The following is a 25244-nucleotide window of genomic DNA, read 5'->3' as shown; positions in this document are numbered from 1 at the left end:
TAGAAGGGGAAGGTGCTTTGATCAGAGATGCTGGCCATCTGGGAAGATGGTGGACTTCTGTCCAGAGACCCACTCCAAAGATTCTGCTCAGCTGTGACAGTTTTTAAAAGCAAATGTGGGACGGTGTGAGAGTGGGGGGATTTCAGTGAGTCACAGACACAGGAAGTTGGGTTCTGCATCCTTGTCCATTGCGTGCAGACTGGATGATCCTTCCTTCAGATGTTATCTTGGCCCCAGGATCTGCTGGCAGGGTTGCTAAGGGGCACTTGGGGGTACAGAGTTAATCATTCTTTACTTAATCATTCTTGTTTTGATCTAGGAATCGGCAGGTTAGCGAGGTGTGCTTTCAGGAGAGCATTAAGTCAGGAGTCCGGTTAAACCCCTAGTGACCTCATTACTATGATTCGGTCCTTTGAAGCTTACAGGGGAACAGAAATGGGCAAACAGGAAAGGAGCAGCAGAACTGCTTTCAGTCTCTAGGTCATGCCTTTCTTTTTCTTTTTCCTTTTTTTTTTTTTTTTTTTTTTGACTGTGCCTGCGGCACATGGAAATTCCTGGGCCAGGGATCGAACCCGCGCCACAGCCTTGATAACACCAGATCCTTAACCCGTTGTCTTTTCTTTTCTCAAAGTAGCCAAGTATCCAACAGGAAGGATTTTCAGAAGAGCACCTTTGAAGCTTTTTTTTGTTTATTTGGTTTTTTCATTATAGTGTGGTCAATTAGTTTCTTGTCGCTGCTATAAAAAGCAGATCCTAAAACAACACAACTGTATCCTCTCCCAGTTCTGGGGGCCTGAAGTCCAAAGTCAAGGTGTCAGCAGTGCCTTGCTCCCCTAGAAGTCCTAGGGGAGAGTTCCTCCTGCCTCTTGCAGCTTTTGGGGGCTCCAGGCTGTCCTGCACCTGTGGCTGCATCATTCCAGCCTCTGCCTATCCTCACATGGGCTGCTCTGCTCTCTGCCCCTTTAAGGACACTTGTCTTTGAATTTTGGACCCATATGGATAAGCCAGGATGCTCTCATCCCAAGAGCCTTAAGTATAGCTTCAAAGACGCTATTTCCAAATAAGGTCACATTCAGAGGTTCCAGCAGTTAGGACAAGGGCGGGTCTCGGTGAGGTGGGGGTGGAGGTGGAGGTGGGAGGCTAACCGGTCAACCCACTGCAGTCTCCCAGCTTCTAAATCTTTGGAATCTCAGGGCGGACATTTCTCTCCACCTGTTCACGGGGACCTTGACCATCAGGGCTTTTCTGAGCCGTGAATGATGCTGATCCAGGATGGTGGTGCCCCGCCTGGTGGGCAGAATTAACCCTGAACTACAGAAATCAGCAGAAACAAGGACACACAATGCGCAGCAGAAACGTCTCTTGGGGGATGGAATAGCTCCCGCAAAGAACAGATACACACGCGTGCTTTGACGTCTAAACGCCAGAAGCACTCAGAAGCCTTGGGGGGAGGAAACCTTCGCAATAAAACCGTTTTGAAGGTCTCCATACTCCACTCAGAACCGCCTCTCCCAGAGACTTTTGGAGGATGCCCTCAACAATAGCAAACGTTTCTGGGCGACTTGCCGTGTGCTAAGACCTTTGCCGATGTGGCTACAGCAAACGAGGCAGCTGTTATCATTATACCTTGATTTTACAAATGGGGAAACTGAGGCGCGGCTGGTAGAGCCCAGCGCAGTCATATGGACCCACGCAGGATGAATCCACCCTAGGTGCGTGTCTCCAGCCTTTTTGGCAGTTGAGTCCCTGTTTGGGGCTTTCCAGCTACAGAAAGGAGAATGGCTGGCTTCTGTAGGGAAATTGATTGCTTAGAGATGAATGCAAAGCTCCAAATTCAACCTTAATGCTTAAGTCGTTGAGCTCTTCCCCCATTGAAGTCATCCGTGAAGTAAGCATTGACTCCTCGGGTTTGGAAAAGGTCAGGTAGCCGCCCCTCTGCAGACGCCCGCTCTCCGCGGAGTGATCTGGACCATAATTTGTCCCCGCCAAAGTGACATTTTTTTTCCCATTTGAGTCCAGCATTGTTCAGAAGCAAGTGCGGTCCCCTGGAGTGTCTCCCGCACAGCTCTGTGGTGGATGACAAACCAACAGTATCATCTAAATAAAAAAGTCCAGCGTGGGCTTAGTAAATGAATCCTGACAAGAATGAATTGAATAATCGTAGGAAAATGGCAAGAACTCAGATTCTGCCAGATGGCTTTCTTCTGTCCCTCGCGAGGGTCCTTCGTGGCAGCTTAAAAAAAAAAAAAAAAAAAGCTGCCTTGGGTTTATTGATTGCATTGGTTAGTTGGTTAACACCTGCCATTACAGTGTGGGTGAATCAAAATCGGATATGCACACTCAACAAATTTTCACTCAAAGAAGGAAAAGAAATAGAAAAGTATCAGCCAGACAGCAAGCTTCTCTTTCCCACGTTGTTTCTAGATGGCATCTCCTAGGGTGTAAAACAGACCATGCTTTCCTCACCCCTTCACCAAGTTAATCTGTACTTTCTCTTTCGGTTCCTTAGAGGATGATTTCAGAGGAGGGTCTGAGTAAGAGGTAGGGGCATTTCGCTTCTTCCATGTCTAAGGTTGATCAGAGACCGCAACCATTAAATGAGGAGTCTGAGAAAATTGTGAGCCCTGAGTTCTACAGCTGTGCCTTGCAGAGCAGCTGGAAATCTTGCAATCTGAATCTGCTGGGGCTGCCATGGCAGAATCCTGCAGACTGGGGGCTTAGACAACCAAAACTAATTTTCTCCCAGTTCTGGAGGCTGGAGGTCTAAGATCAGGGGGCTGGTACAGTCAGTTCTGATGACAGCTCTCTCCCTGACCAGCAGACAGCATCTCCTTGCTGTGTCCACACATGGCCTTTTCTCAGAGCAGAGGCGCAGAGGGAAAAGACATCTCTTCTCGTAAGGGCACTAATCCTATAAGATCAGGGCCACATCCTTGTGACTTCATTTGACTTCCATTACGTCTTTAGAGCCCCATCTCCCCAAAATAGCCACCCTGGGGTTTAGGGCTTCAACCTATGCATCTGGGGGGACACAACCATTCTGTCCATCATAACACCTGTTAAAATGTGGATTCTGATTCGGGATCTCTGGGGCGGAGCCTGAGATGCTGCATTTAATGAGCATTTCATAAGCTCCCAGGTGATACCTTGGTTGTTGTTGGGGAGATCCCACTTTGAATGGCCCTTTCCTCTTATCACCTCTGTTACAGATGATGGAACTGAGGCTCTAAAAGGAAGTAACTTGCCTAAGGCTGTCCAGCTATTGCGGTGGTGGGGGTGGGGTGGGGGGGCACATTTGGGGTGAGAGAGTCTCACTCCAGGACAGGAACTGTTACTCACGGCACCGTCCTGCGGCCTCAGCCCTGAGCCCATAGCAGATGCCCTGGACACAGGTCTCAGAGCCCTTGCCCTGAGATTCCAGACCCACAAGGTCTGGGATGGGACCAGGGACAGTTGGGTGATGCTGCCACTGCTGGTCTGGGATCACACTTGGGGAGGCACAGCTGTGCTTCTTTTCCAGATATCCTTGCTTTAGATGAATCTTCCTCCCTGTAGCAAGGAAAAGTCTAAGACATGGCCCGAGTTATCCAGGCTTATCAGTCACCTTGACTTAAATCAAGGAAAATCACTCAAAAGGGGTAGGGGATGCCCAGTGTCAGTAGCCCCTTCCAGGTATAGACTTAAGCTCTGTTGTTGACTGACCCTTAGGGAGTTATCACCTCATACCTGTCAGAATGGATGTCATCAAAAAAAATTTACAAATAACAAACGTTGGTGAGGATGTAGAGGAGAAGGTGCAGTGGAAATGAACCCAACTAGTATCCATAAGGATTCAAGTTCAATCCCTGGCTTCTCTCTGTTGGTTAAGGATCTGGTGTTGCTGTGAACTGTGGCGTAGGTCACAGATGTGGCTCAGATCTGGTGTTGTTGCTGCTGTTGTGTAGGCTGGCAGGGGCAGCTCAGATTCAACCCCTAGCCTGGGAATCTCCATATGCCATGAGTATGCCCCCCCTCCAAAAAAAGAAGGAATCCTCAACACTGTTGGCGGGAATGGAAATTGGTGCAGCCATTGTTGAAAACAGTATGCCGTTTCCTCAAAAACACTGAAAATAGAACTACAATCTGATCCAGCAATCTCACTCCTGGGTATATATCCAGGAAAAACAAAAACATTATCAGAAAAGGTTCATGCACCCCAATGGTCATTGCAGCACTATTTACAATAGCCAAGACATGAAAACAACCTATGTATCCATCCACAGATAAATGGATAAAGAAGATATATATAGGAATATTACTCATCCATGAAAAATAATGAAATTCTGCATTTGCAACAACGTGGATGGACCTAGACAAAGTCCCACTTAGTGTAATGAGTCAGGCAGAGGAAGATGAATGCTGTATGATATCACTTATACGTGTAATCCAAGAAACAAGACAAAGGAAAGTTTACACAACAGAGAAACAGACTCGCAGATCCAGAAAATAATCCAGTGGTGACCGAAGGAGGAAGAGAAAGGGGAGGGACAAATTGGTGATAGAAGATTAAGAGATACAAACTCCTAGGTGCAAAACAGATAAGCAACAGGATGTATTGTACGGCAGAAGGAATCATGGCCATTACCTTGTGATAACTTGTAATGGAGTATGATCTGTAAACATACTGAATCACTGGGCTGTACCCCTGAAACTCATAATATTGTAAATCAACTATACTTGAATTAAAAAAAAAAAAAAAAAGCCTAAATAACCCCAACCTTCTGTGGATTTGGGGAATTTAGAGGCGTGTGTGACCAAGGCCTCACACCGTTCCTGATTCCAAAGGGACCCTGCTCGTGGTTTCAGTCCTGCTTTGCTGGTATCAAAACAGTCTGTGACACAGAAAATAAAAACTTCTGCCTTATGACATGGTCTGTTTTTGTTCCCTTGTGGATCTACATGGACCTAGAATTGGCTGTGTGCTTAATAAATCCCCATGGCGATGGCCCTTCACTTCCATCTGCATTGTCCCTAATGAGGCATCAGCAGAGTGTGAGAAAATAAACATTTCTGCAGACTTAACCTACCCAAAGTGAAACCACGATGGTTTGCAGACCCCTGCACCGTCCTGCCACACCTCAGACCCCTATTCAAGACCTCTGCCTTTGTTTTTTTGTTTAATTTTTATGTTTGTCTTTTCAGGGCCACACCCACAGCATATGGTAGTTCCCAGGCTAGGAGTCGCATCGGAGCTGCAGTTGCCAGCCGACACCACAGCCACAGCCACACCAGATCCAAGACATGTCTGTGACCTACTCCACAGCTCATGGCAGTGCCAGATCCTTAATCCACTGATCGAGGCCAGAGATGGAACCTGTGTCCTCATGGATGCTAGTCAGGTTCTTAACTGACTGAGCCACGATGGGAACTCCCTGAAGGCCTCTGTTGATCTGTCCACACTCTGACCAGCTCTCGGTGCCTTCCCTGCCCCCACCCTTGCCAGCCACCATCATCTTCTACTGGAATCCCTGCAGTAGCCCCCAAACTGGTCTCCCCCATGTGCACTTTTGGCTCCCAACTGTCTATTCTGTTGAAAGAGAAGTTGGCTAATATCTGTCCTCTCCTCACAACTGCCCAGTGAAAACAACAAAGGGACGTGGAGAAACTGGAGCTCTTGTGCCCTGCCTCTGGGAAGGTCAAAGGGTGCGGCCACCGGTGATGTTCCTGGAGAAGTTACACCTGGAATTATCACGTGATTCAGCCGTTCACCTTCTGGGCGTGTATGCGAAAGATCGGAAAGCAGGGACTTGAACAGATGTGTGTTTACCCATATTCAGGGCAGCCCTGTTCACAATAGCCAAAACGTGGAGACAACCCAGTGTCCACTCGTGGATGAAAAGATAGATAAAAGATGATCCCTCCATACAATGGAATATGATCCAGCCTCCAAACAGAAAGAGCCCCTGATTCATTCTACTCATGGGAGAACCTTGGGAGGAGACACTATGCTACATGAAGTAAGCCAGACGCAAAAGAGCAAATGCTGATATGGCTCCTCTTATATCAGTGTTAAAGGCTGAATTATACCCTACCCCCAAGTTCACAGGTTGAAGCCTTACCCTTCAGTGTGACTGTATTTGGAGATAGGGCCCTTAAGGAGATGATTGAGGCTAAATAAGGTCATAGGGTGGGGCCCTGATAGAATAGGACTGGTGTCCTTATAAGAAGAGAAAGCCCAGAGATCTCTCTCTCTGAGAAGGTGACCATCTCCAAACCCGCAAGAGAGATCTCATGGGAAACCAAGTTCAAGGGCACCCTGACTTTGGACTTCTAGCCTCCAGAATTGTAAGAAAATGAATTCCTGTTGTTCAAATCTCCCCAGACTGTGGTGCCTTGTTATGGCAGCCCTAACAGAGTGATACAGTGAGGTCCTGAGAGTTGTCAGATTCAGATTCAGGAGGCAGAATATAAGGAATGAATGTTACTGGGGGAGGGGGGGCAGGGAGAAGGGGTGTTACTGTTGAATGGTTATGGAGTTTCCATTTGGGAAGATGGGAAAGGTTTGGACATGGATGGTGGTGATGGTTGCACAGCAGTGTGAACTGTGCTCTTCAAAATGGTTAGAGTACTCAGTGCTCTGTTACGTGTGTTTTACCACAGTAAGAACAAAAGCACTTCTGAAAGGTTCTTCGCGGATCGCCAACGAATGGATAGTGGTTGGATGGATGGATGAATTAAAACCCAATGTCTTCCTCTGATGTCTCTTCCACTGTTTTCCTATTTGACTTCCTTCCAGCCCCAGAGACCTCCTTCCTCCACTGTCCAACCCACTTCCCCCCTCGGGGCTTTTGCACTTGCTCTTTCCTCGTCAGAGATGCTCCTTCCCCCCAGGGGGCTACAGGAGGCTCATCCCCTAACTTCCTTCAAGCCCTTACCCCGTGGCTGCTTCTCTTTAAATTTAAAATCTTATCCCCCTGCCCTTGATGTTTCCCCTCTCCTCCTCTCTGCTTCATTTTTCTTCATAGTGCATTTCCTTTTCTAAAACACCAGCCATGTATTGCCATTTCTTCTACTTGTTTGGCTTTTCTAGTAGAATGTAAGCATTGCCAGGGCAGGACCTTCCTGTATTTTGGATGTTGAGTCTTCTGTGCCCAGAGCAAGGCTTGGCAAGCAATAGGTGTTGAATGGATTATCTTTTGAATGAGCAAAAGGATGTCATAATTGCTTGTGTATGTATCTGCCATCTCATCTAACTGGGAAGTTCCTTGAGGGTCAAAACCATGTTGTTGTTGTGTTCACCTTTACGTTCTAGAGCAACAAGAAAAAAATGCGTAAAAAGTAGGTCTGCAATAAAGATGGATGAATGGATGGATGATGGTTGGATGGATGGATGATGGAAGGTGGATGGATGGATGATGAATGATGGATGGAGGGAGGGATGGCTGGTAAATTGTAGATGGATGGGTGGAAGAATGATGGGTATATGAATGGTATGTGGATAAATGATAGATGGATGGATGGTAGATGGATGAATGAGGCTGGATGGATGGATGGATAGATGGATGAATGGTGGATGGATAATGGATGGATGATGAATGGATGGTGGGTGGATGGATGAATGATGGATAGATGGATGATGGATGGATGGATGGTGGATGGATGGATGAATGATGGATAGATGGATGATGGATGGATGGATGGTGGATGGATGGATGAATGATGGATAGATGGAAGATGGATGAAAGATGGATGGTGGGCGGATGATGGACCAATGGGTAGAGAGATGGATACAAGGATAAAAAATAGACAGGGATGGCAAACCTGGATTGGGAGAGAGACATTAAGTCTGATTAAGGGCAGTCTCTGCTGATGTGAAGAAAGGTGTCTGGGGGGCATATTATTTTATGAGCCATCAGCTTCTCTTTGTTGTGGCCTCTGATCCATAGCTTTTGCCTTCACCCCACATCTGCATGTAATAAAGCTTAGTTACGACATCCATATGTCTCTAATGCAAACAGTAGGGCATATACTTCTAAAAAGCGCTATAAAGAGCAATGGCTCGAGAAACAACCACTAGGAGCGTGAGCTCTTTATTATTTTAAAGGGCATTTCAACGACACCACTGAATGTTCCCTGACCATCCTTCTGACTCCTGTCTTCTCTCTTTCTTTTCTCCTTCTCTCAGGATATCAAAGCAGACTGCAACACCTGCGTGGAAATAGAAGACAGAAAGGTATGTCAATATTTTTTGCCTGTTTTGGTTTCAAGCAAGACAAGAACTCTGCGATTTAAACCCGAGTGTTTAAGGCGTGCTTTGCTGACGACGGCTCGCAAACCTGATTCGTGAGCTGATATTAGACACTTAAAGACAATCATACTTTAAAATGTCTGTTATTGTTGTTGTTGTTGGCTTTGCAGTCTGTGTTGGATCTAATAACTTCAGTGAAGACCGCATAATGTGATTAAGTGCTAAAAAATTCGTGGTTGATTTTTGTTTCAGTCATTTGCTTCTCTCCAGGAAAATAGCTGGTCTCTCCTTAACTTGTTTCTCATGTTAGTGGAATATTTTGGGTGGTTATTGTATCTGATATGCCACATATTATATAGAGTTATGTAACATTGCATATATCATGGAATATATAATCTTGGGCATTCCAGGGTGTGTCCTGAAAACTGTATCTGATTTATACACTTTGGCTTTAAAAAGAGCCTGCCCCCATTTCCATCATGAGACATCACACGAGCAGTACCTTTCTGTGATAGAAATTTATTCACCTGGTGTTTTTCAGAGGGCAGAGAAGGGAGGTCATTTCCTACATATTAAAATACGTTTTCCCTCCATTTATCTTCTTGTTACACTCGGTGTGGATCCCCTCAGGAAAGGCAACTGCTTGACAACTGTTCTTCACTTTAATATTTTCAATCTCCCTTTATTGACAAGAGTTCACAGAAGTTTCCGTGGCAGAGCGCATCCAAGCAGATCAAATTTTACCTTTAACGCCTTGGATCAAAAAAGGTCAAATAAGTGAATTGAGGGTACGTGTCTCCTGGCTACTTCTGACACCATTCCACAATTTTGAAAGATGTTCCTCCCTGAAACTGTACCATTATTGTCGAAGGCAGCTATTATTTCCAGCAGAGGTTTTCTGCCCTGATTTTGTGGTAACACAGCCATCTGCTGATGAGTAAGGTGGCAAGGAGGTCTACAAACAAAATTCACTTTTTAACAGAACACCATTCCCATGTATTATTTTACGGAGCGTTTGTGCATCGCCTGGCTTTGAAAGGAGTGGCCTCAACTTGCACCGTGTGTTCTTAATTTAGCTCCATTTGTGCCTTACTCTAGTTTGCAGGCAGAGGTGTTTCAGGTCCTATTTGCATGTGATGCAGGTCGAAGGGCTGGTATCCTTGCCTGTGAGCATTTCGAGGTTGGGCAAATGGGATTTAGGCTGAAGATGTATTCACTGTCTTTTTCCTCTGTTTGCAGTTACTCTATTCACCACGTCCCAGTGAAAGCATGTTCCCTGCTTCCAAAGTTCAGGATGTTTTCACTTCCCTTGGTTGTTGATGAAATTCACGAGTGTATTTCTGTCTAGTTTGTTGGTTTGCTTTGTTTTACTTTCTTTGCCGGTGGTGTTTGAAAGATACGAGGAGGAATGGTGCTGTTAAAACAACCGACAAGGAGTTTCGTCTTGGCTCAGCAGAAAAAAATCTGACCAGCACCCCTGAGGACGCAGGTTCCATCCCTGGCCTCACTCTGTGGGTTAAGGATCTGGCGTTGCTGTGAGCTGTGGTGTAGCTTGCAGTTGCGGCTTGGATCTGGCATTGCTGTGGCTGTGGTATAGGCTGGCAGCTACAGCTCCAATGCCACCCCTAGCCTGGGAACCTCCGTATGCCATGGGGGTGGCCCTAAAAAAAAAAAGAACCACAAGATAACTGAGCAAATGGGGCCATGCACCCTGCCTCCATGCAAACTGCCCTTGGTTTGTGTGTCGTGACGATACTGATTCCTAAGTCTGTGGATGCTCTCTGGTGATGACGGGAGGGAAGAAGTCACAGGGGATTGTTCTGTACGGAGCTTCACCTGTTTTCAAGAAAGAGTAACACAGACCCCAACCCAGACCCACATATATGTGTTTCTGTGCTTTGTCACAAGCTGTTGGGTCAAATGAAGCCTCAGGTCCAATGGGCACCCTGGTGATTTCTAACTTTGCCCACACCTGACTGATGGCACGTGAATTCGCCAAACCTTTGGCTGTAATTACCTGGCGATGACTCCTAGCAACATAACAGCTACACTGCCTGCTTCCATTTTTGCTGTCTTATGCTCAGATGACTTTTATTCCCTCTGTCCCACAGGAGGACTTTTCTCCCTCTGAATTCTGTTTTGATTTAATTTTTGTGACTCTCACATGGGGGCTGTCCCTTCTGTGCATGTGGTTGGACGTCGGGGGAGGCGGGTAGGTGCGGGAGGTGGCTCTGCATATTGGCATCCTGTCACTTAATAGACGAGTCTGGATGCAAACTCAAACCATCCCAGAGTGGCAGTGTCCCCACCCCCAGCAGAGGAGTGCCAGTCCTGTCCCTCCCCACAGGGATGCAGTGTGAGGTCAGGCGGGCCGGCAGCCACCCTGGCATCGGGAGTGATCTCCAGTGTCTGAGATGTCCCCGTGACATATAATTATGACATTTCACCGTTGACGTAATCACACACACTCGTGTGGTGTGTGTGTGTGTGTGTGTCCTTCTCCATCCAACCCAAGTGCTTCTGGCAAAATCTGTAATTTGATAAAGTGAAATTGAAGTGGCAAGAGATGACAGAGGTGTCAAAATAATAAGTCAACCTGCCTCTGAAGAGGCAGCCCCTTGGCCCGTGTGGATGTTTACAAAATGCTGAGTGCTCTGAAGGAAAGCCATCGTGTTTTCTTTAAAGCTCCATTTCCTTTAGTTAGGAAACCTTAAGCTGAGAGTCCCCATCATGGCACAGCGGAAACAAATCCCACTAGCATCCGTGAGGACGCAAGTTCGATCCCTGGCCTCGCTCAGTGGGTAAAGGATCTGGCGTTGCCATGAGCCGTGGTGTAGGTCGCAGACGCCTTGGATCCCACGTTGCTGTGGCTCTGGTGCACGCCAAAGCTACAGCTCCGATTAGACCCCTAGCCTGGGAACCTCCATATGCCATGGGTGTGGCCCTAGTTGCCTATAGGGTCCTCCCCCCCCGCCCCCGCACCCCTCCAAGGTCATGGCTCATCCCCTTCTCTTCCGCTCGGTGGGGCCGTTTACCTTGAGTCGTTTTCCCCTCGGCTTCTAGACCAGATGTGATCATGGGAGGTAAATGGTGAATGTCAGCAGGTGAGGGGAGCCTTCGTCTTAGTGAAGGGCCATAAAATCACCCTGGGCGGCACTGTGTCTGGGTTCCATCTGAGACCCTTGCCCAGAGTGAGAGAATTTTTTTTTTCCTCTCCTTTTCTCTGTTTTCCTGTATCCTAGATGCCTCTTTTCCATCAGCAGACAGGAAGCGGAGAGTCATTGGGAGAACCTGGCCTGGTTGGTTATTTGTTTATGTATTTGTTTATTTGTTTATTTTTTTTGGTCTTTTGTCTTTTTAGGGCCACACCTGCAGCATATGGAGGTTCCCAGGCTAGGGGTCCAATCGGAGCTACAGCTGCCAGCCTACACCACAGCCACAGCCACGCAGGATCCGAGCCGCATCTGCCACCTACACCACAGCTCATGGCAATGCCAGTTCCTTAACCCACCGAGTGAGGCCAGGGATCGAACGCTCAACCTCATGGTTCCTTGTCGGGTTCGTTAACCACTGAGCCAAGACGGGAACTCATGGCCTGGTTGTTTATGGAAGAGTTCCTGGAATATGGTTTTGTTTTCTGTGTTTCTTGCTTCCCAGCCCACCGGTGAGACACACCCCTGTGGCTGGACCTGCTCTTGGGGGGCTTCCCGGCCATTTCCTAAAATCACCCAGAGGGTGTCACAGGGAGATCTGAAGGGCTGGTGGCATTTTCCCCCCTTAGGTGGGGAGCAGAGCTCAGCCCATTTCCTCCCCCTGGCCGATGCCAAAGAGCAAATTCAGATTTAGCAAAGATGAAGCAGGTTGTCCCCGGGGCGGCCGCCTGGCCTTGAAGAACCGCCTGCCTTTGGCACTTACACGACCCATGTCACGGGGAGGAGGGGCATGGAGGCATTTAAATTCGTTTTTATTTGTGGTGTAAAATCCATCTGAATTTCCAGACTATTATGAAGACCGCGATGCAGGTGATGAGAGCAGAGGCTGATGGATCAGGCAGGGGAGGATCTGTCAGGAGGAGAAAGCAGCCCATTTGTCAGAGGCTATAAACACACACACAGGGCTTCCTCTCCTCACTTAGCACCTGGCCTGGTGCGGCTCAGCAGTTTCAGATCCGCTCTAAAATTGCACAGAAAGAGCCTGAGCGGTTTGCAAAAGTTAAGGCGACTTTGCAGTTGGTGATCCGTGATGGGATGGGATGTGCTTAACACTAGGTGTCTGGAACCTTTGCTGTAACAATACTTAACTCTGATCAGGCATCCTTAAGTACCTTTAGATGGTCACAGCAGCTAAAGCACCAGGCACTATCATTATCCCCATTATACAGGGGAAGAAACAGAAGCTCAGGCAGGTTAAGCAGTTTGCCCAAGATCACACTAGTTGCATCATTGGCTAGGGTTTAAGCTCAGAGATTCTTACTTCAGAGGCTGTGTTCTTGGCCCTGATGTTAATACACACACACACACACACACACACACATACAGAATTAAATGTGTAAAATATGAGAATTGTCCTTTCCAACTGATGAGTTTGCATCTGAACTGGTGTCATCACCCATTGCCAAGTTAACGGTCTAGTTTTCAGTCGGGGGCAGCCTTTCAGCCCCCATGTTTTAGCTCCCTCTGTCTCATGGGAGAGATTCGGCACAACCTTGTCAAGTCTGACCCCCTGGGGAGCTGCTGGCACCAGGCCATGGGGCTGCAAAGATTTCTGGTCTTAAGGACAAGGGATAGTAGGACCAGAATGCAGTCCTGGCTTCAGTTCCCAATAGACCTGGCTCAGCTCCAAGCTTTTGAGATTGATTCCGGCAGCATCTATGCAAGAGTTGGACATTCTGCACTCAAAACCCAGGTGTTAGCAGAGTAGAAGAGTTAAAACCTCAGCCTCTGGAGCTGAACGTCCTGGGATTTAATCCCATTTCTCCCATGCAGCGGCTCTGTAACCTTGATAGGCTTTCTTACCTCCAGTCAGCCTCCATTTGCCCATCTGTAAATTGGAGATAATAAAATCCCCTGGAAAGGCTGATTTGAGGAACTGACAAGATAGTACTGCAAAGCAGTGTGTGTAATGCCTGGCACAAAATGAGAACTCAATTAGTGGCAGCTGCTTTTATTTTTGTTTTGGCTGGTATCCACACCCATAGGCATTCTGTATCATTTACAGTTAAATTCCTTTAAAAAAACAGACGCCCCCCCCCCGAAAGTGGTGTGGGGCTCAGAGAAATAGGCAATCAGTAGGACCTAGCAGGTTTCAATAATATTTTACAGAAGAAGAGATGCTTGGCCTAAATAAGGAAATAACAAAATTACCTGCCCACTGGGTCCAGGCAGGAGTCATAAATTAGTGAAAGGAGCCAGAGGATGATTGTAGGTAATATGAAGTGTTGGGGACAGCTTTGAACTCAAGAGTTATGGGCCCATGTGCGGGGGCTATAGTACAGCTCCCTGTTGCCACATGGACTCTAGGTTCAGGGCTGCTATTTTCTTTTTTTCTTTTTTTTTTTTTAACATATTTTTTAGGGCTGGACCCACGGCATATGGAGGTTCCCAGGCTAGGGGTCGAATCAGAGCTACAGCTGCCAGCCTATACCACAGCCACGGCAACACAGGATCCGAGCTGTGTCTGCAACCTACACCACAGCTCATGGCAATGCAGGATCCTTAACCCCCTAAGTGAGGCCAGGGATCAAACCTGCATCCTCATGGATACTAGTCAGATCTGTTTTCGCTGTGCCACAGTGGGAACTCCCAAGGGCTACCATTTTATAAGCCAATCTGGAAATCTGGATGTTAATATGAAACTACTGATTTTTAAAACACTGTGCAAGCACAGTAAAATATATACGCAGTCCAGAGTCAAGAGACACGCAAGGCTTGAAATCTACATGTTAAATTGCAGTGGATTAGGAAGGGGTTTTGTGAATATAATTGCAGGGGCAGACTCTGTGGAAGGCTCTCTTGGCAGACAGAAGGTCGGTAGCAGAGACGCAGGGGTGGGGAAGATTGGGGCATGTGTAGGGAGATCCAGTGTGCATGTCCAAGAGTGGCCAGCAAGGAGACAGGTGCTCTGGGTAGGCAGAATACCATGGAGAGTGTTGTTTAACACGCCAGTAGATTAGAGCTTTGTGTCAGTCTCCCTCCCAGGGGAAGAGAGACAGAGGAGGAGGACAGATCCTTGCTGGATGGGGCCAGAAATATATGCAACCAAGGAGGTAGTTGAAACTTTGGGTACCTTGCTCAGCCAAAGAGGGACTCATGAGGAGAGAGAGAGAGAGAGAGAAGGAGTCAGTACACAGAGATGGAGAAGCCCCGGCTCAGTACAAGGATGCAGGAAAGGATGCTCTGGGCAGAGCACGGTGATGTCAGCCAGGACTCTGAGAAACAATGGGACTGGGTGGCCAGCCAGGTGTCCTCCTTTTAAAGATGTTTGATGAAGGAGGACCATGTTTCCTGCCAGCCAGCATTGCCCAAGCGTGAGACTCAGATTTCAGATGATGGATGAGGCGTCCGCAGATCAAATCATTTGGGGAAGAAGTGACCAAGTTATTCTCTTGTCAATTATGGTTCAGACCTTGGGGTTCTATCAAGGAGACTTAAATTGGTTGGTTTTTGTTTGTTCTGTTTTGTCTCTGTAACAAGCCCAAAGGCCTGGTGCCTTCCCTAATCTACCTTTTTAACTAGGAGACCCAGAATCCTTGACAAGCAGTTCTAAGGTATAGCTATAGTTTAGTAACATCGTTTTACTTTTGAGTGAGGGTTACATTCTTTAGACAAAGTTACATTCTTGAGACAACAAAGGACTCTGCTCTGTCCTTTTAAGTCAATGAACTCTTTTTTAAAAATTCTATTTATTTATTTATTTTTTGCCATTTCTTGGGCCGCTCCCACAGCATATGGAGGTTCCCAGACTGGGGGTCTAATTGGAGCTGTAGCTGCCAGCCTACTCCAGAGCCACAGCCACACAGGATCCGAGCCGCTTCTGCAACCTACACCACAGCTCACGGCAACGCCGGATCGTTAACCCACTGAGCAAGGGGAGGGACCGAACCCGCAACCTCATGGTTCCTAGTCGGATTCATTAACCACTGCACCACGATGGGAACTCCAAAAAATTCTATTTATTATTGTGATTATTTTGGCTGCACCCGTGGCACCTGGACGTTCCCTGGCCAGGGGTCAAATGGACTGGAGATTGCCCCCGCACCTCTACATCAACCCAAGCCCCTGCAGTTGAACTCTTAACCTGCAGCTCCATGGCAGAAAATCCTTTTTTGTTTTGTTTTGTTTTGTTTTACTATGTTTTTGTTTTGATTTTTAAAAGTAATCGCAAATGTATTAAGAACAAAACAATTGAGTTAATTTAGTGAAAAATCAGATGGACACAGAAACGTCACGCATCCAGATTGCAAATAACTGGGGTTTAGGGAACATTGTTTTCTGATGGTGTGGGTTTGTGTTTGGGAAAGGGTGAGCACCTTGCCTACAAGGGTGGGCAGAAGGGGGCAAGGATGGAATTGGGGCTCCAGGCTAGAGGGCACAGGAGATGGAGGGGTAGATCTGGATTTGCAAGTGTTAATCCATCCTGCCTACATGGTTTGGTGACCAGGGGTCACGGACAACTTCATCCAGGAACATGTCGGAGACCCGCTCAACTAAGACTCTGGGTACAGCTGGCCGCCGTGAAGAGTGAGGGAGTTGATCAATGTGGACAATAAATTAATCTCCTGGATTTCCGGGGCTTAGATGCCAGTGAGGTTGAAAATGAGCACAAAGCAGTCACCAGGGTTGGTTTTCTATTAGCACCGTGCTCTCGCTGTAGGGATGGGAGTGGATTAGTCCTCTGGGCTCTGACAGGCAGAACAAAGACAGAGGGGAAGCCAGGCTCCTTATGGAGAGGGGCTCGCCCAGAATGAGAAGCATTCATGGACGAGTTTCTCATTAAAGACCAGAATGAGATCCTCAAGGCAGACCTGAGCACAGCCTGCGGTGAGCACCATTTGGCGAGACTTACAGAATGCACAGTCTGCGGACTGGATTTCTTTTCTGCTCCCAGTGTCCTTTGTTGAAGGCTGATTGTGTGTATGCATTCATGGGAAGATACTCCAAGACTCCCCAAAGCTGTGCAAATGAAAATTAGAGCATCCCTGAGGAAGGAATGCTATTTGGGTTGCCATTGAAGGAGGACAAAAGTTTAGAAACTCCTGGGTTGCGGGGGGCAGAGATGGAAGTTTGGAGGGAGAAGCATGACAGGACTTGGGGGCTGGAGAGAGGTTTGTGGTTTGAGAGGAGCTGGAAAGCAGGCAGGCGCCAGGTCCCCTGAAGCCTTATAAACACAGGGAATGCTTGTCCTTTATCCTAGGATGATGCTGTTTATCTGGAGTGGGATCCAATCATGTGAAATGATCAGACGCAGAGAGACAGTGCTGTTGCCTTATACCTGCTCATAGCTTATGCTTGACCGCTAAGATCTCTGGCTGGTTAACCGTGGTCCTACTTTGTCTCTGGCCAACACCAGCAAAGACTTGACCCGTGTTGCCTGGCTTTTCTCTTGGGCCACATTCGACATCGCATGCAAATTCCTCAAGGCCATGAATCTTCTTCAAATTCTTAACTCTTTTGGGCAAGGGTCTCGTAACAAATGAGTTCCAGCCACTCGCAAGCCTGTATTTGCTGTTCACTGTTTTCGCCACTGTCTTGGCACCCTTTTAGCACACGCAGAGCCACTTATGCCTGTGGACTTGACTCGGCTCCTGTGCTCTCCTGTGCTCAGTACAGATGTGTGGCCGAGATCTGGGCAAGACTTGGTGAGCCCACCACAAGTAGACCCCACTCTGTCCTTGTCCACTGCCAGGAAATGGAAGCGCCGGCTACGTGCACAGCCCAGCAGCGTCAGTTTTACTTAAACTTGAGGACTAGCCAAGAGTAGGGGTGATAAATCCCAGAGTCTAGAATTGTGTGTTCAGAACCTGAGAGACCAGGGGCAGAAAGTGAGCTCTGGAGAAGAATTTTCCCCTCAAAATGGCAGAGGGGAGTCGCTGCCAAGAAACCTTCAGCATTTTTGTTCACGCCTACATAAGTTACCTCAAAGGACAATGTTGTGGGGTGGAAAAGAGCTTTGGAATCAAATAGGTCCCAGTTCTGCTCTTTACTAGTTGTGAAATCTTAGAAAAATCACCTTAGCTTCCTGAACCACAGCCATCCCATCTGCCAAATGGGGCTAGGTCGGGCATAGATGATTCTTATGGACCATGTTAGGACAGCTTCGATTGTACAACAGAACATCAAGTTGTACCAGCTTAAAGAAAGAGAGAGAAAAAAAGACAGCTGTTAGGTCAAATGGCCGTCAGGTTGGGCTATCATCTGGGATGCTGGATCCTGGTGTTTAAAATTCAAATGAGGTTACCATGGAAAGAGAAAGCTTATCTTCCAAGAATTTCAGCACAGTGCCTGGGGGTGATGCTCAGTGGCTTCTCATCGCTTGCTAAGCTATGGAACCAGTCCCTGGCTTTTCCATCTGCCTTCACCCACAACCAGAAGTAGCACGGGCCCCAACTGAACAGCTTAGATGGATCAAAAGTAGAATTCGGTTCCTAAAGGAAACCTTTCCAGAAGCGAAGATGAACCATAGTCATTGCAGCTAGTGTGCCTGGAGAGCTTCCTACACACCAGCCACAAGGTGTGTGCATTCTGTGAGTGATGCTTATGAAGATCCTTTAAGATACGACTAGAGTGATCTCCATTTTACAGGCAAGGAAACCGAGGTGGCCCAGGTAGGCAGGGTGAAGTGAGATTCAGATCTAGGTGGTCTGCCTTTGGTTCTTAGCCATGAGGCTGTGCCACTTCTTCCAAGGCTGCTACGCAGGGGGACATTAAAACGAAAAACAAATGAACCTTCAATGTGCCACAGCCTCAGTGCCTGGCCCTCTCGTAAAGGATCACTCTATATATGAGAATCTTTGTTACACGGCGCTCAGTGGAACAGAAATAGCTGGGGCCGATGCCAGATGGCATTCTGTGAGCTATCCCTGCATTCCCCCTTAATAACTCATCCTACAGTATCATCTCGAGGTCCTCAATGGGTCTGCTCTTCAGAATGATCAGAATACTCAGGGTACCAGCCAGCACCTCACTTCCCTGCATGACGGAGAGTTATTTTTGTAGACAAGAGCTTCTTAACTCTGGGAGGGGTCTCTGTGCTGCCTTTTCTCTTTTATCTGTGGGTTAACTGATGCTTTTGCACTGAACTTTGAAAACGAGATGTTATTCATCCTTTCCTCTTTCATTTATTTTAGGAAAATTCGAAGGTGGATGGAGGGGGAAGGCATGTAAAAAAAAAAAAAAGTGGGAAGAGCTTCTACAATAAATGTGGTGTGGAGTTGAATCCGCCTCTGATGGGCTGGAAACGCACATGACAAGTGATGAAGGGGTGCTGGGATGCTCAGCAGTGCCCAGGGCAAGGATGTAAGGCAGAGAGTGCCCTGAAAAGCTATTGAGGTGGATCAGGCCATTTGTCTGATAGATCCTCCCGTCAGCCTTGAAGTTGGCTTTGGGAAGCTAGTCTAAGGAATCACAGGTATTGCAGAGTGGCTAAGAGCTTTAGCTTGGGATCCCCAAAGGCCTGGGTTTGAACCCCAGCTCGGCCACTTCATGGTTATTTAACCTCTTTGAGGCTCCTATTCTCATCCCCAAATGGAGAGGATCAGCGTAGCTCTTTTCTGGGATGGTTCAGTGAGCTAAGATACTTAGGGAATTAGCACTCTGGATGCCTTCAGTAGAAGCAAGCAGTCTTTATTTTTGCACACTCTCTCTCTCTCTCTCTTTTTTTTTTTTTTTTTTTTTTTTTTGCTTTCCTCGTACTCTTCCTTGGTCCTGGTCTCAGTTTCTTAGATCTCTGGTGGGATCAGAGAAGTTACATCTAGGACCAGGTGAGTAGATTATAGGGTTAAGGACAATGCTTCAGCTCCATCCCAGGTCCCCAGTGACAAATGTTGAATTTTCTCTATCCTGCAGATACGTATTAATCTGGCTGCAGGTGCATAGAGAGGGCAGGAAAGCATAGCAAAAGGTATAGTCCAGTGATTGGAAACAGATTTAATCTTTGGTGTCAAGTCCGATTGATTGATAGTGGCTGCTCAGAATCAGAATGCTGTGTTGATGAGGAGTCTGAGCTGTGGAGTTCTGCCAGAAAGAGTGTATGATTGATTAGTGATGCCTGCCAAAGGTGAAGGAGTGGGAGTAACAGTACGTGTGCCAGGCCCAGAATCTAGCAACTGATGAGTGAAATAAATACCATTGCTCTGTTTTTAGGCCCAAAGATGAAGAGAGAAGACAGATGCTTCTGTGGCATTCACTGCTTGGTCTTTACTTTTGAGCCTGCCCGTTTCTCTTGTTATATTGCAAATTTGCAGTCCATCAAGACAAAGACATTTTTATAGATAGCACATGGCTTAAAACCAATTTAACACATAAGAGCCTTATCTCAGGCATGTGTGATCACCCTTTCCGTGGCCCTTGAGAAGCCTACTCTATCGATTACATTTTGGTGCTAATTTACCTGACCTCCACCTCAGATAGGTAGGCTTATGTTTTTGATACCTTAATTTTAAAAGTGTGATTTATCACTAATGATATTTGTCATCTCTTTGCAATCATGTCTTAATTGTGGCTGAATTGCTTGCATTTTAATACCATTAATTCAAGCTATTATTTTCTTTTGTCATTTACCTAACAGAAGCTCGTCTATTCGTTCTGTGTAATTTTTAGTGATACTTCTTTCTTTAAACTCTGAATTAAAATGCATTTAGGAAACGCTTAATTAAGTGCAGAGCACGTTTTCTAGGATGGTTCTGTCATCTCTTCGTCTCAAAAAAAAAAATGGCCATCGGCTTTTTTGGTGATGAGTGGAGTGAGCGTTAATTAATTTCTTTCTCTTCAGTTGGCGTGTTTCATTATCTCACTTCGTGATATGTGATTGGGCGACTTTATGCTTTAGATAGAAAGCATGCCCTGCCCAAGTGTGATTTATGTTGTCCCAGCACTTTTGCACAGTTCAGCTGAAATTGTCTTCATGTTCATCAAGGTCAGAAAGCCCAGGGATTATGTCATCCATCCCAGCAGCTAGAGGGCTGAAATAACTTTCGATGGAATTTGATGTAATAGCAACAGAATCTCAGGGAAGGGTGGGGAAAATATACACACTCATTTGTGGACACACATGTGTACACATATGCACACACGCACACACACACACACACACACACACACACACAAGCCCATGCACATCCTATATGAAACTCTTATTTTATTAGGGGTGTTTTTGCCAATGAGAGATGAGAGTTTGTTTTCACGTAGTCATCACAAATCCTATCTTTTACTGTCGCTACTGCAAAGTAAAAGCTATCAGAACCTGCAGGTCAACCAGAAGTTTTTCTTATTTTCTCTTTAACAAAAGGGTTTTCCAGGTGGATCAGAGGATGGATCCTTGAGAACAGGACAGGTCTCAAGCTCAAGACATTCTGGCTTTTGAGGAAGGGAGCCATGTCGGAGCAAATCTCCATCATGAGCCCAGGCTTGCAGGCGCTGGCTCAGCCAGGGAAGCTGACAGCTTTTCTTGGTGCTCTGATCCACTGGTTCCTGTGGTGTACAGACAATCAAGTCCAAGGAGTAATTGTAAACCTTCAGAGCATCTCTGCACCCCCCTCAAAACAGTATTTTCCCTTGCAATAAGGAAAAATATAGTTCTGAAGTTCCCTGGTGGCTCGTGGGTTAAGGACCAAGCTTTGTCACTGCTGTAGCAGGAATTTGATCCCTGGCCCTGGAAATTCCCATATGCTGTGGGCATGGCCAAAAAACAAACAAACAAAAAACTGTCTACTATCTGTCTTATCTGCTTACCTACCTACCTACCAACCTATCTAACCTACCCTGTTGGTTCTGTTTCTCTGGCACCCTGAGCAATGCAGTCATAACTGAAGGAAGTGGGGGAGGTCCTTGGGAAGCCATGCAGAATGGAGTGTAGGACTGAGTTCGGGCATGACCCTTAACCTTTCTGCATCTCTGACTCCTCTTCTGTAAAGAAATGGTAACCAAAGCAGCTACTTCCTAAGGTTGTCGCAAAGCTCTCCCCTAATGTTTGTCAATGACCAGTCCCCAGTTCTTGGTACGTAGTAATCCCTGGATGCCTGGTTGTTAATGGCAGTCACAGGTCTAGAAGTGGTAATAGTGGTGATTGTGATAAGCAATCGATATTCCTGTTGAGAATTAATATCTCATAGGTGACAACAAGGTCCCAACAAGACATTGTTGCCTGTAACGAGTGTCTTAACTGAAATGGCACCAAGGAGCCAAATGCATGAGATGGACAATTCACCTGCTCCCAAGAAATGTCTCCACTGCTTTGCAAGATTGTTACCCAATGCCTGACTGAATCCACTGGGCAAACATGGATCTAGCTTCAGATTCAGGCAGGGTAAAGCTTTGCAGATGAACATGTTTCATGTTGGCTGAAATGGGACCTGTCTGGATTTGCAGCAACTTGAAAAACGATGTTTGGGATGATAATGAAGGGAGAGCCTGCAGCCTGAGACTAAGCCTCCTCAGCTGTGTGTATGGCCTTTTAGCTCATTGGGCAGAAGTTTCTCTATCCAGAAAGAGGTCCCCAGGCCTTCTGTGAGTCATAAAATTAAAGCCACCACTGATGTCCGTGAAATAGAACTGTTAATTTATTTAGACAGGATCAATGTCAGCTCTTATTTTGGGGCAGATAGATGTCTTTTTATCAGAATTCCATGTTCATGGAATTATCAAGAAAATGACTTCACTCCTCTTAGACAGCATTCAAAGACTGCTCTCCCAGAGAAGTCGGACTCCTCTGCCTATCAGCTTGTCCCAATGATTCTGAGTTCATAAAATCTGTGTCTTTGAACATTTGCACTGCCTTCTTACCTTCCAAGTCGTCTTTAAACCTGGCGAGGAGATGAAGCAGACATGATGATAGCTGTCAAGTATCAGTATCAAATAGGTGACTGGAAATTGCCTGGTGTTTTCCTGTGCCCGTGATGAAAGGTTTTGACAGTATTTGGAATCAGTGACGCTCTCTCATGGTTATTAATCACTTTCGACGTTGAAGACTGTAGGTCTAACTCATGTGGTTTATGCTAGGGTTTAAGTTTAAGCCCGCATTAGATAGATATCCATTGTTTATTTCATTTCTATTCATGAAACACTGGGATTACCAAGGTCATTGAAATTTCAGAGTTTCTCAGCTCCCGTCTCCATGAAGTTTAGAGTCTACTGGAGACGTATTTACCAAATAGTAAGTAACTATATATTTAGATGTGTGAGAAAATAAAAGTCAAGGCTATTGTGAGGTAAGAGAGAGAGGAGAGAAAGGAAGACAGGAAAGAAAGAGGGACAGGGAGATGACAGGGAGAGAGAGGGAGAGGAAGAAGAAGGAGGGGGAGGGAGAAGGGAGAGGGGTAGTGACTCCACAAAGGCACTTAGAGATGCATGGAGCACAAGCGACTAGGACTCGTTGGGCTGACTTTGCTTGGCTAGACTCTCTGTTTCAGGAGGACAGGAGTTCTGAGTTGTTCACCCAGCAGAGCACTGAAAAAGGCTGTGAATTAAGACAAGCGCAGGAATTAATGGTCCATCAAGGCGATGAGATCTTCATATTCACATGAAAGGCCAATGTATAGCTCTGGACAGAGAATGGTAACAGGCAAGTCAGTGATGGAGAGAAAACTAGGTTTAGACATTTGGAGGAGAAGTAAACCCTTGCTGGATGAATGACCATGTCAGGGGAATCCCAAGAGACTAGCCAAGCTGGGAAGGGTCTGCCTCCATGGAGAACAAAGGAAATAGGATGTAGAGACATGGAAAGACCGTGAGCAGAACCACTTCTTTTAAAGACATAGTAAGTAAACAGGGTTTAGGATTATTACAGGAAAGACGTGAGAAATTCAGCTCTTAGGTGATGAGAGTAGAAATGCAGTTCAAACTGGCTTAAACTAAAAGTGAAATTTATTAACTCCCTATAATGAGTTGACTAGTAACCTCCAAAGAGACGTGGTGGAAGCTCCAGACCTTGGTGTACGTGGACGTGACCTTGATTGGGAACAGGGTGTTTGTAGATGTGATCAAGTAACAGTGAAGTCATATTGGAAGAGGGGAGCTGCTAATCTGCTGGTGTTTTTGTTTTAGTTTTTTTAAAAATGTATTTGGTCTTGGTCCCCAGTTTCAGGCACAGAGCTCCACATGGTTCCTAAATTTTCTTTTTAATCTTTTTAGAGCCACACCTGCAGTGTATGGAGGTTCCCAGGCTAGAGGTCCAATCGGAGCTGTAGCTGTTGGCCTATGCCAGAGCCACAGCAATGCCAGATCTGAGCCATGTCTGTGATCTACACTACAGCTCAAGGCAATGCTGGATCCTTAACCCACTGGGTGAGGCCGGGGATCGAACCCGCAACCTCATCGTTCCTAGTCGAATTCATTTCCATTGTGCCACGAAGGGAACTCCTGCTGGTGTTTTTATAAGAGAAAGGAGAGGGAGATTTGGGTGCAGAAGTCCACAGAGGGGGAAGAAGCATTGAGACAATGAAGGCAGAGATAGGGATGATGAGGTTATAAGCCAAGGGATGCCAAGGATCACCAGCAACTGCCAGAGCTAGAGAGGCAGAGAGAGTCTTCCCTAGAGGCTTCAAGGGAACACGGCTCTGTGGACTCCTAGATTATGACTTTCAAGTCTCCATCTCTGGGAGATGGTGTATATCTGTTGTTTAAAATCACCTGGCTTGCAGTGATTTTGTTAATGTGAAGCAAACAGTAACAAATTTTAAAAAAAATTAACCTAAGAAGCTAATACATTCCAACATCCAAAAGTTCAGGGGAATCTAGCTTCAGGTTTGGCTGGATCCAGGTGCTTCTAACATGCATCATGCATATGCTCATCTCCATCTCTGGGTTCTTTTTATCTTAGAATTGACTTAATTTCAGGCAGACTTTTCTCAAATGGAGAAAAATGGCCCCAGAAGATTGATTTCTTTTGACCAATTTAGTGAACAATTCCTAGGTTTAGGCAGGATTGGGTCTTATGTCCATTGCTGAACCAGTTCCATGTGGTATGGAATGGAATTTGGCTAGGGCCTGATGCCTGTGTGCATCCCTGGAACTTGGGTAGTGTCAGGTCTACGTAGATGCCAAGGGAAATGGGAGAGGAGAGACCCCCCTCCAAAGGAAAAGAGACCCCCACAAGTTTCCTTGAAAGTAAAATTGGAGAGAGGCAGGTTGGAGGGGGTCCAGTTGTTATTGGAAGTAGATGAAAGGACCCCGCACTGGGGAGAACCCCCCCCACACACAGGTACCACCCACACCACACATACCTTCACACACACCACACACACATCACACACACACACACCATATGTACTGTACACACAGCTCCTTCCTTCACCTGAGACCAGGTTATAAAGGGACAGGAATGCAGGCAAGCAGGCTTCTTAACACTGGTTACAGAGACAGGCTTGGGAACAGTGAACTGAGAGGTGAGAATTACACCTGGGAGTTCTGAGGATGGCTTGCAGGTTCAGGAAAGTTTGGGGACAAGGTGGCTTGGAGACAGCATACCATCCTGGCCTCTTACAAATTCTGGGACGTCCTGAGCTCTTTCTGGTTACAACTTCAGTGCTGACCCCAGGTGGATTCTAGCCCAGGGTAGGCTCTCAACAGTCGATAAAGGTGTCCTAAGGACCCAGAGTTGGAGCGGACGGAAGCCCTTGGGGATAAAGGGGACTGGACTTTTCAGACTCGTTTTTCTGCACAGAACCTAAAGAGGCACCCATTTTGAAAGAGTGACAATGGCTGAATGCTACGTGTACAAGACCAACTGCCAACTGCTTTGTAAGCAGGATTCATTTACTCTGCGCGCCCGACCAAGAAAGCAGGTGGATGTCAAGCAGCGCCGA

At 46.6% G+C, this 25244-nt stretch overlaps 1 protein-coding gene across 11 annotated transcripts in view; it reads left to right on the top strand.

Annotated features, from left to right (window-relative positions):
* Window positions 1-25244, top strand: part of RBFOX1 (RNA binding protein, fox-1 homolog 1) — a 2271070-nt gene that overhangs the window by 1265820 nt on the left and 980006 nt on the right. For all 11 annotated transcript variants that reach the window (XR_002342915.1, XM_021088068.1, XM_021088065.1 and 8 more), the window contains one exon: window positions 8165-8212. Coding sequence is in view for 8 of the 11 variants with exons in the window: in XM_021088068.1 (XP_020943727.1) it covers window positions 8165-8212 (48 nt within the window). In the remaining 3 variants the exon portion in view is untranslated. The remainder of the gene's footprint in view (window positions 1-8164; window positions 8213-25244) is intronic.

Source organism: Sus scrofa, chromosome 3, assembly GCF_000003025.6.
Source record: "Sus scrofa isolate TJ Tabasco breed Duroc chromosome 3, Sscrofa11.1, whole genome shotgun sequence".
Lineage (NCBI taxonomy): Eukaryota > Metazoa > Chordata > Mammalia > Artiodactyla > Suidae > Sus > Sus scrofa.
This window is presented reverse-complemented; position numbering and strand designations above follow the sequence as displayed.